This window comes from Rosa chinensis, chromosome 7, assembly GCF_002994745.2.
Source record: "Rosa chinensis cultivar Old Blush chromosome 7, RchiOBHm-V2, whole genome shotgun sequence".
Lineage (NCBI taxonomy): Eukaryota > Viridiplantae > Streptophyta > Magnoliopsida > Rosales > Rosaceae > Rosa > Rosa chinensis.
This window is the reverse complement of record NC_037094.1, coordinates 13130506-13148038: the sequence shown is the minus strand read 5'-3', so window position 1 is coordinate 13148038 and position 17533 is coordinate 13130506. Positions and strand designations below refer to the sequence as shown.

Sequence of the window (17533 nt, the reverse complement as noted above, 5' to 3'; positions counted from 1 at the left end):
TACTTTTGTGATGTAAGATTAAGGAAGTGCGAGTACTCAATGTCATCAATATCATTCTCATTATCTCATACTTACGTGGAATGGGCCATACGCATACCTAACAGTTCTTGATCATATCTTCTTGATAACTCCTTGCTACTTGTCATTCCTTGTCACTGCTGCTTTGACCACAGAAAGATATTTGTTTATGACATCTGGTTGATTTTGAAATCAACCTAATTCTGAAGAATAAGAAGCACATTAAAAAATGCCAATGGAGAAGAACAAAGTTTCTAGAGTTTGTGTTACAGGTGGTTCTGGATATAACGGCTGTTGGCTTGTCAAAAAGCTCCTGGAGAATGGCCATACAGTCCATCCCACTGTCAGAAACTTAGGTCTCTCTCTGTTTGTGAATGCTTTTTCTATATATACATATATGCTTGTTTGTATTTGTGTATATGTGCAAACCGCTCATCTTGTGGTCTGTTTTACTCAATCGTTCAGAGGATGCATCAAAAGTAGGCCTTCTGAAGTCTCTCCCTGATGCAGACTCCAAGTTATTGCTGTTCCAAGCTGATTTATATGATCCTAATGAGTTTGAGCATGCTATTCAAGGGAGTCAGTTTGTTTTTCATGTTGCCACTCCTACTGAACATAACCCTGAAATCTCCAAGGTCAGTCTCTTAATTAGTACCAAGTCCCTAATTAGTTGTTGTCTTGTTGATCTGTCTTATTATTAGAGCTTAGGCATTTTGGGATGCAATTGCTAGATTCTATACATATTGTCTATTCATTCCATGACACGTAAGGTGAAATGTTGCGAGTGATTTGACAATTTGAAGGTTTGAATATGATAATTAATGCAGTACAAGGACATAGGTGAAGTGCTGGGATGAGAAGCATTGCTGATTCTTGCATTCGATCGCAGACAGTTAAGTGACTTATCTACAGTTCTGTTTGGATCCAAAATGAGCATTTTGGCCTGACAAGGCACGTCTTGGAGAAATTGAGCAAATGTCAGTGGCTCAAGCTATATATTGTCGACAAGTTCGAAATATATATTTAGAGGCTAAATAAAGCCTACTATGGAAGCATGAAAAGTCAACTTTAGCACATTTTCCTACTTTGGGTAGGAGAAACCGAGCTAAACAAGGAAGGAGGGGCGGCAGACTAACCAAATGAAATCTAAATGAGCTAAAACTTTCCAGATTAAATCTAGAAAGTCCAATGGTCATTTCTTATGAAGAGTGCCAGAGCTAGATTTGAGTGGAAGGCCTTCAAACAATCAGTCCAATCTTTTACAGAAGCAAAACTGGAAAACTGGACCTGTAAGAGGTCCAGCAGCGTTTTTGGCCCAACCACTATACTGAAAGCTCTGAAATTTTATCAGGATGATCTACACTCATAGTGGAACATTTCTTATGAAGAAGTAAAGGTCAAAATCTGAATTCTTGATGGAGATATAATTGAAGGAATAAAGGAGCTGAAAGTACAGCCGAAAGTGCTTCCTTATCTCCAAAATTCATCATTCCTTGTCTCCAATTATGCTTCTTTATATCCAAAATTCATCATTTCTTATCTCCAATTAATGCTCCACTATCATTTGTTTAATGCCAACTACTTTGGCAAGGTAGCCTATAAATAGAGGTTACAAATTCATCACAAAACACACCTTCACAACATCAAAACATTTCTAAGATGATCTAAGTTCTCTCTAAGAGCAACTCCTCTCCTTCTCTTTCTCTTACCGGTGATCACACTCCTAGTCCTAGTCTTCTCAGAAGCCGACTTTCAGTGCCACCAAACCCTCTGCCAACGTACTTCAGTCCTAGTTTCCTCGGGAGCCGAAGGTAGTGCCGCAACCACAACGGTTACAGAACCAGCCAAGCAAGGGTAACGCCCTAGCAACCCAGCCAAGCTAAAGTCACGCTTTAGCAAGTTCTCCTCACTTCCTAGTGGTTCTCGCTCTGCTCGATCTACAACATCGAGTATCGATTGTGATTTTGAAGAAGCTCAGCAAAAGTCCTCACCACGAGGCACAAAGAATCCCACGACTAGGTTGGTGCTCTCCTCGTCCACAATCGCTTGAAAGAAGTCAGGTCAAGGGACACCCCCGACGACCGCACCCGAACGGTGCTGGCATGCCTGCGCAGAAAAGAGACTGTTGACCAGCTACAACAAAATTGGAGCCAAACATTTTGGCACACTCAGTGGGACCTACTGTGAGCTGTAAATCACACCACTATTAAGAAATTGAGGTTAGTAAGGGGTTGTGAATCATAACTGAATAGGTGAAGTCTCTTTTGTTAATATTGACATAAACTCCTTATTGGTGCCTAGTTAAGGTCCCTTAAGGTTAAAGGCGGTTTTTATTAACACTTGTTGAACTGTCTTCACACTTATGATCTTTCTCATCTTAGTAAGTATAGCCTATGTGAAATGGTGTCTAGAAATGGGACAACGTTCATAACAGGTTATTGAATCCAGAAGTGCGTGCAAATGGGCCTAAACCACTATGTGGGAGTAGTTCATGCCAAAATGGATTCTGCCTCTTTTGTTCGCCCTCCCCACCTGGCCATTTCAGTAAGGTTGCCCAAACGATTTGAAAGAAAGTTTGTGTCTAGGCGACTATACTTGGACCGCAAGTCTAAACCTTGATCACAAAGTCTTATTGAATTCAGCTACTTATACAATAAAGCATACTGCCAGATATTCGCCATTGGGAAGTCAGACGATAACCCTTACCAAAAGGTTTACGTCAACTGCCTGAAACATAAGACCCCCAGTTACAGACCGCACACGCTTGCAGACTATCACGGTTTTTCGGAAGAATTAGTATGTCAGGACCCACCCCGGAAATACCCTCCTAAATCCTAGGTGGACCTGCGGGACCCACTTTTCGAGAAAATTCGACAGAACCTCCCCTAAAAATGGGCAACCCTAAACCTGCTGAAAACACTTCTCAATAGGAATTTAAATTCTATGCTTGAAGCCACCCTGCTTCCTAGCATCATTCTATAATTTTCCAAATAAAAACATCAAACTTCACAACCAAAATATCTTACACAAATACAACCCAGCAACTCAATCGTTCAACAATCTCCCAAAATAAACCACTCTCTTACACACATACTTATACAAAAGTATAAATCCACTCTCAACAAGTATTCAGAGCAATCTAAGGAATAGACTCGAAATATAATACAATGAGTAGGTTAATCAATAACCTACTGAGAATGGATGATAGAGGTGGTACTAGCCTCCGCTCCTATGCCGGTCCGCAACACTGTGATCTGGGCAATTTAAACCAAAGGGCCCAGGGGGAAAGTACATAAAAACGTTAGAGTGAGTGGACAAAATAAATAAGTATAAATGAAGATAAATTTATACTTTCCCACAAGTTTACAATATAAAGTCTCGATGCATGCAACGTTTAAAAAACGTATTTCTTTAAACCCAAAACTCGTACAAACCATTCCAGCCTTGCTGGATAAAATAAATCGGACTAGCCCCGCTAGTCAAATCATAATAAAATATGGGGAAGGACGTTCACCATACGAAAGAAGGGAGCCTTATTGGCTCGGGTCGGAGTGTCCCACACTCTTGAGCATCCCATGCTCTCCTCTACTCACCTACGAACACATAGTAAGTAGGGAGGAGTAATAATAGGCTAGCCAGTAATATAATATATATAGAACGACCCTGGGTATGGTGGTTAAAAACCGTTAAATCCTTAAAGCTTCCCCAAGTCCCATGTATAAGGAACAATACGGGTACGATTCCCAACCGTACAATGATTTTCGTAAAAAGCCGTATAAATTAACGAGGCATTCCCAATGCCTAAACCGAAAGTCGGTAAATAAATATGGAGACTTACTCCATCGAAATCCCATTTCAAAAATCCTTCAAAAATCTCAAATATAAATTCGAATCCGAGCATAAATACTTTATATCCAAAACTCACAACCGTTACCAATCATAAATACTTTATGAGAAACAATATTTAAAAGTAATTCCATAAGAGAACTCACAATTATCTTTATATGCTCGGTAAAAAATACGTTAATAAAATAAATCAAGCTTTAATAAATAAATGCATGCATCACTTGTTTGAAAACAAAAGTCCACTCACAAAGTACGGCTAAGCTTGCCGTCGATCCAAACCCTCCTCGAGGAAATCCTCCTCACGTCCTGTACAATAGAACGTTCGTAACTTTAATTTCGGGTTGGAAAATTAAATTGAATTAATTAAAATCAACCCCCAAAATCCACTTTAATTGTCCAATTTCTTCCAATCTTCCTCAAAAATATTATCTCCCTAATATATAGGCTCAAAGGCCAAACCGAGGAAATCCGATGGATGGATTCCTCATAATTCGTTTAATAATTTCACCAATTTTCTTGATCAACCATCAAAATTATATTCAAATCACTTCCAACTCGATTTCCAAGCTTCGATTAATTAACTAGATGTAAAATGGATCGAATACATGTTCAACAGTCACAAATTTCCGGCCAAAACCCTGTTTCACGCGCCACCTACAGTGGCAGTGCGTGGGTTTCACGCGCCGGTGGCCAACCTCCACCTCCGGCCACCAAATTCCAGCTACAACACCTACTCAACACACTGATTCCACTTCATAACTACAACAATTCCAAATAACAACTAGAAACAGTCGAAATCAAACCAAGAACACAAACCCAGAAAATTCAAGAACCCTAATTCGATCCGGCCTCTACACTTCAAATCGTGTTACAAGACCATAGGGAAAATAATCAGTGATGAAAACCAAACCTTCGACAGAAAGATGGGGACCGGAGGTGGCCGGAATCGCCGGAAATCGTCAACTGCAGCCGGAGGAGTCTTTCGTTCGATCCGTGGTTTTCCGGCCAAATCGTGGAAAACCAAGGATGTAGGCGTGCTCGGAGGGAGGAGGCGAACCTGGGATGACCGGTGGCACGTCCTGGGGTGGCCGGAATCGCCGGCAATCGGAGGAGGTGCGGTGGAGGCCGAACCGGAGAGGAGAGAGCTCGGGGGGGAGGAGAGAGAAAAGGGGAAGGGTGGGTTTCCGGAAATGGAAACCTACCCTAGGTAACTTTCTATTTTAATCAAAAATTACCGTGAACAGTAACTTTACTATTTCGGCCATAACTCTTGCATACGAAATCCGATTTTTACGAACCACATATGCACGCGCTCGGTTTAACGTCCCCTACGACTTTCGTGAAGAACATTTTCTCAAATTTTGACCCGAACAAAAAGTCAACTTTTAGGGCCACTAAAACATCCAAAACGTTCAAAATTGAAAATATTTAACAATTTACCGTCCAACACGAAAGTAAATCGTAAATTCTAGGTTCGGGACGTAACAATCTTCCCCCCTTAAAAGAATTTCGACCTCGAAATTACATACCTGCTAGCCAAAAAGGTGAGGATACTGCTTCCTCATTTGCTCCTCTGGTTCCCAAGTAGCTTCCTCCACCATGTGATTACTCCAAAGCACCTTAACCAAGGGTATTGTTTTGTTTCTGAGTATCTGCTCCCTCCTATCAAGTATCTGAACCGGTTGTTCTTCATATGTCAAATTTTCTCTCAACCGGATAGGTTGTTCTTGAAGAACATGAGAGGAATCAGCAATATACTTGCGAAGCATAGAGACATGGAAGACATCATGTACTCTAGATAGTCTCGGAGGTAGTGCCAAACGATAAGCAACAGCACCAATCCGCTCCGTGATCTCATATGGTCCGATATATCGAGGGCTAAGTTTCCCTCGTTTCCCAAATCTTATAATGCCCTTCCAAGGAGACAGCTTCAAGAACACCCAGTCACCCACTTGAAACTCCAAATCTTTTCTTCTGTTATCAGCATAACTCTTCTGTCTACTCTGAGCCGTTTTGAGTTTCTCCTTGATTAGGTTGACCTTTTCGGTCGTAACTCGTACCAATTCTGGACCAATGAGTTTCCTCTCTCCTGCCTCATTCCAACATAAAGGGGTACGACACTGTTTGCCATAAAGGGCTTCATAAGGAGCCATGTCAATGCTGGAGTGATAACTGTTATTATAAGCAAACTCTATCAATGCGACATGATCATCCCAATTCCCCTTGAATTGTAAAACACAAGCTCTCAACATGTCTTCCAGTGTCTGAATGGTCCTTTCCGTCTGTCCATCTGTTTGAGGATGAAATGCAGTACTAAATTGAGACTGAGTGCCCAAAGCCTCCATCAGCTCACTCCAAAACTTTGAAGTGAAGCGAGGATCACGATCAGAAGTAATAGAAACGGGTGTGCCATGAAGTCTCACTATCTCATTCAAGTATAGCTCTGCATATTTATCCATTTTATAAGTCTTGCTGACAGGTAGGAAATGTGCGGACTTAGTAAGTCGGTCCACAATTACCCAAATGCTATCATGACCATTACGACTACGTGGTAGTCCTGATACAAAGTCCATAGTAATGTGTTCCCACTTCCACTCTGGTATAGGTAAGGGCTGTAATAAACCTGAGGGCTTTTGTCTTTCTGCCTTCACTTGTTGACACACTAGACATCTTCTTACATAATCTGCAATTTCCCTCTTCATGTTAGACCACCAGTAGTATTCCTTGAGAGTTCGGTACATTTTGGTTCCACCAGGATGCATGGCATAAGGAGAACTATGAGCCTCCTCTAGTATCTCCTGTTTAAGATCATCCTGTTTGGGTACACAAATTCTATTCCCAAACATCAAAGCTCCATCCCCTCTAACAATAAAGTCTTCTCTAGCTCCATTCTCTACTGCCTCTCTTACTTCTTGTAGAGCTTCATCATGTAGCTGTGCCTCTCGTACTTTGTCAATAAGGATTGGCCTCACATGGAAGCTGGCTATTAAGGCTGCAAATTCATCAGTCCCTTCCAAACTAACTCCTGTAGCTCGCAATTCATAAAGGAGTGGAACCCGAACTGTTCTCATATGCGACAAGGAAGGGGAGGGCAACAGGGAAGGATATGTCTTCCTACTAAGAGCGTCAGCTACTACATTAGCCCTTCCTGGATGATACTCAATCGTGCAATCATAATCCTTAATCAACTCCAACCATCTTCTTTGCCTCAAATTAATCTCTTTTTGTGTGAGCAAATATTGAAGACTCTTATGATCCGTAAAAATTTGACACCGAGCTCCATATAAATAATGCCTCCAAAGTTTAAGTGCAAGTACTACCGCAGCTAATTCAAGGTCATGTGTCGGGTAATTCAACTCATGCGGCTTCAATTGTCTAGAGGCGTAGGCAATCACATTTCCATGTTGCATCAGAACACAACCCAAGCCTTGCCTCGAGGCATCACTATATACCACATACTCCCCACTATCATCAGGTAAAGTTAGGACTGGAGCACTAGTTAAACGCCCCTTGAGTTCTTGAAAACTTTGCTCACACTCTTCTGACCAAACAAACTTTACACCCTTTCTAGTCAACTTAGTAAGAGGAGTTGCAATCTTTGAGAAATCTTGCACAAATCTCCGATAATAACCTGCCAATCCCAAGAAACTACGTATCTCTGTCACTGTGGTAGGTCTTTCCCAATTTAGCACCGCTACTACCTTCTGAGGGTCCACACTGATACCTTCTGCGGATACAACATGACCCAAAAATCCAATACTATTCAGCCAAAATTCACATTTATCGAACTTTGCAAATAACTGGGCCTCCCTCAAAGTTCGCAATACAATCCTTAGATGCTTGGCATGTTGACTATTGTCCTTGGAATACACCAAGATATCATCAATGAACACAATCACAAATCGATCAAGGTAAGGACGGAACACTCTATTCATGAGGTCCATAAAAGCTGCAGGGGCATTAGTCAACCCAAACGGCATCACTCTGAATTCGTAGTGCCCATAACGTGATCGAAATGCAGTCTTGGGTACATCAGACTCCCTTATCCTCAACTGATGGTAACCAGACCTCAAATCGATTTTGGAAAAGACCTTGGCTCCCCTCAACTGATCAAAGAGGTCATCAATACGAGGCAAAGGGTATTTATTCTTCACAGTAACCCTATTCAACTTTCGATAATCAATGCACAACCGTAAAGAACCATCCTTCTTCTTAACAAATAAAACCGGGGCACCCCAAGGAGACACACTAGATTGGATGAACCCCTTATCCACTAGTTCTTGCAACTGAATCTTCAACTCTTTTAATTCAGCTGGGGCCATTCTGTATGGTGCCAAAGATATGGGTGTGGTGCCAGGGAGTAAATCAATAGTGAAATCTATCTCCCTAGCAGGAGGTAAACCAGGTAATTCGTCAGGAAATACATCCTGAAATTTCCTAACCACTGGTATCTCTCTAATACTCAGCTCTTCCCTATTAGTGTCCACCACATGTGCCAAATAAGCCTGACTTCCCTTATTCAACAGCTTCTCAGCGGTCAAAGCGGAAATCATACAGGAAGCTAGAACATTACGTTCTCCCTGAAAGGTAATCATTGGCTTTCCTGGACTTCGAAAGACCACAATCTTACGAAAGCAATCAATATTAGCCCGATGAGTCGCCAAAAACTCCATCCCCAAAATCACATCAAATTCAACAAGGTCTAATGGAATTAAATCAACCTCCAAACTAACACCCTCAATCAAAACATCACAACCTCTAAAAACCCATTCTATCTTAAGTGATGCTCCAGCAGGTAATAACACATTCCATTCACCAATAAGAAGTGATGATGGCACATTCGCAAAACATGCAAATCTACTCGACATAAAAGAATGCGATGCACCAGGATCAATTAAAGTATAAGCAGGCTGACCAAAAACAGACAACGTACCAATGATAACATCTGGTGAGTCGTGGCCCTCCTGCTGCGTCATGGCATGCAACCTAGCCTGAGTGGTAGGACGTCCTCTCTGACCCCTACCCCGCTGCGGGCTGCCACGGGCTGCTGAACTATGATGGGTACCGCTAGTAGAAGCCACGGTACCACTAATAGACGTACCGGCAGAAGACTGGCCCGCGGTCTGATAAGGAGTAAATGCAGCTCTCTGAGTCAATAGAGGGCAATCCCTCCTAAAGTGGCCCTGCTGTCCACACTCAAAGCATCCGACTGACTGGTACTGCCCAAACGGGGCTGGCTGCCTAGCTGGAGCCCTATGCTGACCACCAAAACCAACTCTGCTCTGCCCAAACGGGCGTCCACTAAACTGCCCCCGAGGGAATCTCCTGTCACGCCCCCCGCGTCTATAACGAGATCCAGCACCAGACCCACTACTCTGTCCGCTGCCTGCTGAAGATCCTGACCCAGAAGTGGAAGCAGCCTTCTTGGGTGGGCCCTGACTGGGGCCACCCAAATCCCGAGGTCGGATACCAGACATATACCTAGTCTCAAGTCGTAAAGCAGCATTAACGACCTCAGCATAATCAGTAAATGGTACTCCGGTCAGCTGATCAGAATACTTACCCCCCAAAGCATCCACAAACCTATAAATCCGCTCCCTCTCAGTGCTAACCATATCAGGCACAAACTGGGCCAGCTGGGTGAACCGCTGCTCAAATTCTGTTACGGTCATGTCCCCTTTTTGTAGATGCATGAACTCATATTTCATCCTATCCCGAATGGCTGTGCCAAAATATCTCTCAGTAAAGTGCTCCTTGAACTGTTCCCAAGTAATTGGGCCATCAATCTCTAAGTCCCTGCTCATATAAGACCACCAATCAAAAGCTACACCATCCAGAAAATCCACCGCTAAGCCCACTTTTCGATCCTCAGGGCAATGGATTTGAGTGAAGACTCTCTCCATTTTGTTCAACCAATTCTGGGCATCCATAGCCTCAGGAGCATGAGAGAAGCTATAAGCTCCATGCCTCTTCGCTCGCTCCATGGTAAAGTCAGTTCTGGAGCCCGGAAGCGCTGCAGTCAACTGCTGCACAATACGTCCTAACGCTTCCGCTATTCCTCCAGGAGTATGCTCATCTCCTGGAATGGGAGGGGTTTCCCCACGAGTCCGGCGTCTAGGACGCATAGTACCTGAGATTAAGGGAGAATTAGATGACTCACAACGAAGACACTAGGACAACTACCTTATACACTTGAAAAACACACTAGCATCGAAGAGCATACGATGGGGATCCGCCGCGGTCGGGCCATCACTCGGAAGATACTAGATGTCCTCAATTGTACAAAGTAGTATAAATGACAGGAAACGGGAAACCTAATGCTCTGATACCAACTGTCAGGACCCACCCCGGAAATACCCTCCTAAATCCTAGGTGGACCTGCGGGACCCACTTTTCGAGAAAATTCGACAGAACCTCCCCTAAAAATGGGCAACCCTAAACCTGCTGAAAACACTTCTCAATAGGAATTTAAATTCTATGCTTGAAGCCACCCTGCTTCCTAGCATCATTCTATAATTTTCCAAATAAAAACATCAAACTTCACAACCAAAATATCTTACACAAATACAACCCAGCAACTCAATCGTTCAACAATCTCCCAAAATAAACCACTCTCTTACACACATACTTATACAAAAGTATAAATCCACTCTCAACAAGTATTCAGAGCAGTCTAAGGAATAGACTCGAAATATAATACAATGAGTAGGTTAATCAATAACCTACTGAGAATGGATGATAGAGGTGGTACTAGCCTCCGCTCCTATGCCGGTCCGCAACACTGTGATCTGGGCAATTTAAACCAAAGGGCCCAGGGGGAAAGTACATAAAAACGTTAGAGTGAGTGGACAAAATAAATAAGTATAAATGAAGATAAATTTATACTTTCCCACAAGTTTACAATATAAAGTCTCGATGCATGCAACGTTTAAAAAACGTATTTCTTTAAACCCAAAACTCGTACAAACCATTCCAGCCTTGCTGGATAAAATAAATCGGACTAGCCCCGCTAGTCAAATCATAATAAAATATGGGGAAGGACGTTCACCATACGAAAGAAGGGAGCCTTATTGGCTCGGGTCGGAGTGTCCCACACTCTTGAGCATCCCATGCTCTCCTCTACTCACCTACGAACACATAGTAAGTAGGGAGGAGTAATAATAGGCTAGCCAGTAATATAATATATATAGAACGACCCTGGGTATGGTGGTTAAAAACCGTTAAATCCTTAAAGCTTCCCCAAGTCCCATGTATAAGGAACAATACGGGTACGATTCCCAACCGTACAATGATTTTCGTAAAAAGCCGTATAAATTAACGAGGCATTCCCAATGCCTAAACCGAAAGTCGGTAAATAAATATGGAGACTTACTCCATCGAAATCCCATTTCAAAAATCCTTCAAAAATCTCAAATATAAATTCGAATCCGAGCATAAATACTTTATATCCAAAACTCACAACCGTTACCAATCATAAATACTTCATGAGAAACAATATTTAAAAGTAATTCCATAAGAGAACTCACAATTATCTTTATATGCTCGGTAAAAAATACGTTAATAAAATAAATCAAGCTTTAATAAATAAATGCATGCATCACTTGTTTGAAAACAAAAGTCCACTCACAAAGTACGGCTAAGCTTGCCGTCGATCCAAACCCTCCTCGAGGAAATCCTCCTCACGTCCTGTACAATAGAACGTTCGTAACTTTAATTTCGGGTTGGAAAATTAAATTGAATTAATTAAAATCAACCCCCAAAATCCACTTTAATTGTCCAATTTCTTCCAATCTTCCTCAAAAATATTATCTCCCTAATATATAGGCTCAAAGGCCAAACCGAGGAAATCCGATGGATGGATTCCTCATAATTCGTTTAATAATTTCACCAATTTTCTTGATCAACCATCAAAATTATATTCAAATCACTTCCAACTCGATTTCCAAGCTTCGATTAATTAACTAGATGTAAAATGGATCGAATACATGTTCAACAGTCACAAATTTCCGGCCAAAACCCTGTTTCACGCGCCACCTACAGTGGCAGTGCGTGGGTTTCACGCGCCGGTGACCAACCTCCACCTCCGGCCACCAAATTCCAGCTACAACACCTACTCAACACACTGATTCCACTTCATAACTACAACAATTCCAAATAACAACTAGAAACAGTCGAAATCAAACCAAGAACACAAACCCAGAAAATTCAAGAACCCTAATTCGATCCGGCCTCTACACTTCAAATCGTGTTACAAGACCATAGGGAAAATAATCAGTGATGAAAACCAAACCTTCGACAGAAAGATGGGGACCGGAGGTGGCCGGAATCGCCGGAAATCGTCAACTGCAGCCGGAGGAGTCTTTCGTTCGATCCGTGGTTTTCCGGCCAAATCGTGGAAAACCAAGGATGTAGGCGTGCTCGGAGGGAGGAGGCGAACCTGGGATGACCGGTGGCACGTCCTGGGGTGGCCGGAATCGCCGGCAATCGGAGGAGGTGCGGTGGAGGCCGAACCGGAGAGGAGAGAGCTCGGGGGGGAGGAGAGAGAAAAGGGGAAGGGTGGGTTTCCGGAAATGGAAACCTACCCTAGGTAACTTTCTATTTTAATCAAAAATTACCGTGAACAGTAACTTTACTATTTCGGCCATAACTCTTGCATACGAAATCCGATTTTTACGAACCACATATGCACGCGCTCGGTTTAACGTCCCCTACGACTTTCGTGAAGAACATTTTCTCAAATTTTGACCCGAACAAAAAGTCAACTTTTAGGGCCACTAAAACATCCAAAACGTTCAAAATTGAAAATATTTAACAATTTACCGTCCAACACGAAAGTAAATCGTAAATTCTAGGTTCGGGACGTAACATAGTAATTCAAAGATTTTCTCTCCACACGCCATCAACAGAGATGACGACCGAACGAGGAGAAGGTCAACAGCCCGAGGGTGAGGCAGTTCTCACCGTCCAGCCTAATGAGGCCGGAAGAGCGTTTGATGCCACTAGGGTGGCTGAGGACGAGGTGAGAGCGGATATTTTTGTACCCATCCCTATCCCAGAAAACACCAGCCTGGAAGCGCAACTTAACATCATGCGAAAAAACAATAGTACATTCTGGGCAAAGACGACTAAAAGATTTGAGGAACAGCGACGGATGTCCAACAATCTGATAACGAAAGTCAGGCTGGAGATGAAGCGCAATACGGAGCTGTTGCAAGGGCATATAGACCACACATCACGACAAGCCCAGGAGCAACATGAACAGCTCGTGACCTTGATAAATGCCCAAGCTGCACAGACTAAGGTCGTTCTCACAGAAGTCGCGGCTATGCGTAAAGATGGGTCCAATCTCGGGCGTTTATTTTAGACGCCCCTGATGCTGTCCTTTCTAAAGTTCTGATGCATGATGTGTGGTGGGAAAGGCCCTTCATAAACCCCATCGAGGTGGGCCCTAGGGTTAGCCAACCTAATCATTTCCTCCACCTCCTCACGTCGCACATAACCTGGGCCAGGAAGAGGAGGTGCAGCCACCGTCTGATGGGCCGTTTGCAAAGGAGGCATCGCATGGCTGGTAGTCGTTGTTCCTCCCATGTGAACGACCCGGGGAATATTGGGCTGTTGAAGTGTAATTCCTGGTGCGGACATATCCTTGGCCAAAGCAGTGATCTTGATTGGAATGCCCGTCTGATCAATCCCGTAGTAATTCCCTGGGAGCTCTTGGTAAACATTTTCTGCCCCATCACTATCATAGTGAGCAAGCACAACGGGATCAGCCAGGCTGTCGTTGCCGAATTTCAAACTTTTGCTCTTTTGTCCAGTCGGTGGTGTGGCCTTGTCTTTGTCGCCAATCACCAATGCTTTTTCTTTGGCTTTGGTAGACGTGGCTGTAGCAGTAGCATATGGTGTAGTAGTGCTACTGCTGACCTTGTCTCGAGCATTCGGCGGTACATACTTGCCTGTTCCAGCAGTTTGACCAAGATAACCCAGGATGGCATTGGAATCTCCCAATGCTTTATTCAGAACCTCCTTGGCCTGTCCCAGTTCGGCCTGCTACATGGCCACTTGGGTCGCGAGATTGGACCCATCTTTACGCATAGCCGCGACTTCTATGAGAACGACCTTAGTCTGTGCAGCTTGGGCATTTATCAAGGTCACGAGCTGTTCATATTGCTCCTGGGCTTGTCGTGACATGTGGTCTATATGCCCTTGCAACAGCTCCGTATTGCACTCCATCTCCAGCCTGACTTTCGTTATCAGATTGTTGGACATCCGTCGCTGTTCCTCAAATCTTTTAGTCGTCTTTGCCCAGAATGTACTATTGTTTTTTTGCATGATGTTAAGTTGCGCTTCCAGGCTGGTGTTTTCTGGGATAGGGATGGGTACAAAAATATCCGCTCTCACCTCGTCCTCAGCCACCCTGGTGGCATCAAACGCTCTTCCGGCCTCATTAGGCTGGACGGTGAGAACTGCCTCACCCTCGGGCTGTTGACCTTCTCCTCGTTCGGTCGTCATCTCTATTGATGGCGTGTGGAGAGAAAATCTTTGAATAACTAATTCTTCCGAAAGACCGCGATAGTCTGCACGCGTGTGCTGTCTGTAACTGAGGGTCTTATGTTTCAGGCAGTTGACGTAAACCTTTTGGTAAGGGTTATCGTCTGACTTCCCAATGGTGAATATCTGGCAGTATGCTTTATTGTATAAGTAGCTGAATTCAATAAGACTTTGTGATCAAGGTTTAGACTTGCGGTCCAAGTATAGTCGCCTAGACACAAACTTTCTTTCAAATCGTTTGGGCAACCTTACTGAAATGGCCAGGTGGGGAGGGCGAACAAAAGAGGCAGAATCCATTTTGGCATGAACTACTCCCACATAGTGGTTTAGGCCCATTTGCACGCACTTCTGGATTCAATAACCTGTTATGAACGTTGTCCCATTTCTAGACACCATTTCACATAGGCTATACTTACTAAGATGAGAAAGATCATAAGTGTGAAGACAGTTCAACAAGTGTTAATAAAAACCGCCTTTAACCTTAAGGGACCTTAACTAGGCACCAATAAGGAGTTTATGTCAATATTAACAAAAGAGACTTCACCTATTCAGTTATGATTCACAACCCCTTACTAACCTCAATTTCTTAATAGTTGTGTGATTTATAGCTCACAGTAGGTCCCACTGGGCGTGCCAAAATGTTTGTCTCCAATTTTGTTGTAGCTGGTCAACAGTCTCTTTTCTGCGCAGGCGTGCCAGCACCGTTTGGGTGCGGTCGTCGGGGGTGTCCCTTGACCTGACTTCTTTCAAGCGATTGTGGACGAGAAGAGCACCAACCTCGTCGTGGGATTCTTTGTGCCTCGTGGTGAGGACTTTTGCTGAGCTTCTTCAAAATCACAATCGATACTCGATGTTGTAGATCGAGCAGAGCGAGAACCACTAGGAAGTGAGGAGAACTTGCTAAAGCGTGACTTTAGCTTGGCTGGGTTGCTAGGGCGTTACCCTTGCTTGGCTGGTTCTGTAACCGTTGTGGTTGCGGCACTACCGTCGGCTCCCGAGGAAACTAGGACCGAAGTACGTTGGCAGAGGGTTTGGTGGCACTGAAAGTCGGCTTCTGAGAAGACTAGGACTAGGAGTGTGATCACCGATAAGAGAAAGAGAAGGAGAGGAGTTGCTCTTAGAGAGGTTGCTCTAGAGAGAACTTAGATCATCTTAGAGATGTTTTGATGTTGTGAATGTGTGTTTTGTGATGAATTTGTAACCTCTATTTATAGGCTACCATGCCAAAGCAGTTGACATTAAACAAATAATAGTGGGGCATTAATTGGAGATAAGAAATGATGAATTTTGGAGATAAAGAAGCATAATTGGAGACAAGGAATGATGAATTTTGGAGATAAGGAAGCACTTTCGGCTGTACTTTCGGCTCCTTTATTCCTTCAATTATATCTCCATCAAGAATTCAGATTTTGACCGTTACTTCTTCATAAGAAATGTTCCACTATGAGTGTAGATCATCCTGGTAAAATTTCAGAGCTTTCAGTATAGTGGTTGGGCCAAAAACGCTGCTGGACCTCTTACATGTCCAGTTTTCCAGTTTTGCTTCTGTAAAAGATTGGACTGATTGTTTGAAGGCCTTCCACTCAAATCTAGCTCTGGCACTCTTCATAAGAAATGATCATTGGGCTTTCTATATTTAATCTGGAAAGTTTTAGCTCATTTCGATTTCATTTGGTTAGTCTGCCGCCCCTCCTTCCTTGTTTAGCTCGGTTTCTCCTACCCGAAGTAGGAAAATGTGCTAAAGTTGACTTTTTATGCTTCCATAGTAGGCTTTATTTAGTCTCTAAATATATATTTCGAACTTGTCGACAATATATAGCTTGAGCCACTGACATTGGCTCAATTTCTCCAAGACGTGCCTTGTCAGGCCAAAATGCTCATTTTGGGTCCAAACAAGTTCTACAATGCAAGCATACTTTCTATGTCCCCAAGAAGAGAAGATGGAGTTGGATTTAAAGCCTGCCTTGACGAATCATGTTTGACACCACTTGATGCCTCGTATACTTATGGCAATGCTTTCACAGTGGTACCTTTTCTTGTTCTTGAATCTGGATGCAGTAAAACACAATGTCTGAATTGTTGATTGATACTTCGAAACCAGAATGTTTGATTGTAATTGGAACTTCATATGTTCCAGGGATATCTTAAATCGAAGATCTTCGCTGAGAAAGCAGTGCTGAGCTATAACGGCTTTGATCATGGGATTTTAGAAGTGGTAACTCTTCCTTGTGGCTTAGTGGGAGGAGAAACTCTTCTTTCATATTTGCCTATAAGCGTGGGAGCGATTCTGTTGCAACTTACTGGGGACTTATTTTCTGGCAATTCATTAAACCTTCTGCAAGAATGTATCGGATTGGTTCCTATAGCGCACGTTAATGATATTTGCCAAGCCCATATTTTCTGCATGGAACAACTATCAATGAGAGGTAGATTCTGTTGTGCAGTTTCCGGTCTCTCTATCAAAGAAATGGCAATGTTCTTCCAAAAGACTTACCCTGAATAGAACATAGCTAAAGAGTAAGGGATCCAGACTAATTTTTTGTCCTCATAAATTTTATGCATGATAGATCTCCCATTTTTCTTGGAGCTAGTATAAGTTTGTTGATGTCATTTCAGATTGACTCAAGGGCCACAAGTAGGAAGCAAAGGTGACTTCAGTAAGCTGATGAAGATGGGTTTTGAGTACGAGTATGGCATAAAGGATATACTAGATGACAGTGTGGCATGGGCAAAGAAGTTAAATGGGAGCTCTCTTTCTCAAGTAGTATAGTAGTTTGTGTTTGCTGCTGTATTATGGGGGGGATAGATATACTGATGAACAATAAGCTAGCGCAAGTGTTTGTTATGAATCATCTGCATATATATATATATATATATATATATATATTATCACTCAATAGCAATTATTACACCATGCAGTTCAAGTAAACTTCTACAAAAGCAGCAGGAGCTGTAAGCACATTCATTTCATCAAGTTACCATGTCACAGAAAACAGCAAATAGCTAATATCAAACAGACAATGGATAAATTCTGAATAGCAATAATTCATCAGGGGATTTTTTTTTTTTGGTCAAAGATTCCTCATTCCTGACTTAGCCAAGCCCATCTTTTGGTTAATTA

At 42.9% G+C, this 17533-nt stretch overlaps 1 protein-coding gene across 2 annotated transcripts; it reads left to right on the top strand.

Annotated features, from left to right (window-relative positions):
- The first annotated feature begins 136 nt into the window (after window positions 1–136).
- LOC112176455 (putative anthocyanidin reductase) lies at window positions 137–17351 on the top strand. 2 transcript variants are annotated; one of them, XM_040510798.1, is made up of 3 exons: window positions 137–374; window positions 484–653; window positions 17029–17351. In XM_040510798.1, the coding sequence occupies exons 1-3, from the start codon at window positions 248–250 to the stop codon at window positions 17062–17064; spliced, it is 333 nt and encodes a 110-aa protein (XP_040366732.1). In that variant the 5' UTR covers window positions 137–247; the 3' UTR covers window positions 17065–17351. The 2 variants fall into 2 exon arrangements, with proteins under 2 accessions (XP_040366732.1, XP_040366733.1); XM_040510799.1 differs by lacking the exon at window positions 17029–17351 and adding an exon at window positions 846–1053 and having other exon boundaries at window positions 196–374.
- Window positions 17352–17533: the final 182 nt, after the last annotated feature.

Coding starts and splice junctions, on each gene's coding strand:
- LOC112176455 (XM_040510798.1), top strand. CDS start 248: ATGCCAATGGAGAAGAACAAAGTTTCTAGAGTTTGTGTTACAGGTGGT. Junction 375..483: donor TCCCACTGTCAGAAACTTAG/GTCTCTCTCTGT, acceptor TCAATCGTTCAG/AGGATGCATCAAAAGTAGGC. Junction 654..17,028: donor ATAACCCTGAAATCTCCAAG/GTCAGTCTCTTA, acceptor ATGTCATTTCAG/ATTGACTCAAGGGCCACAAG.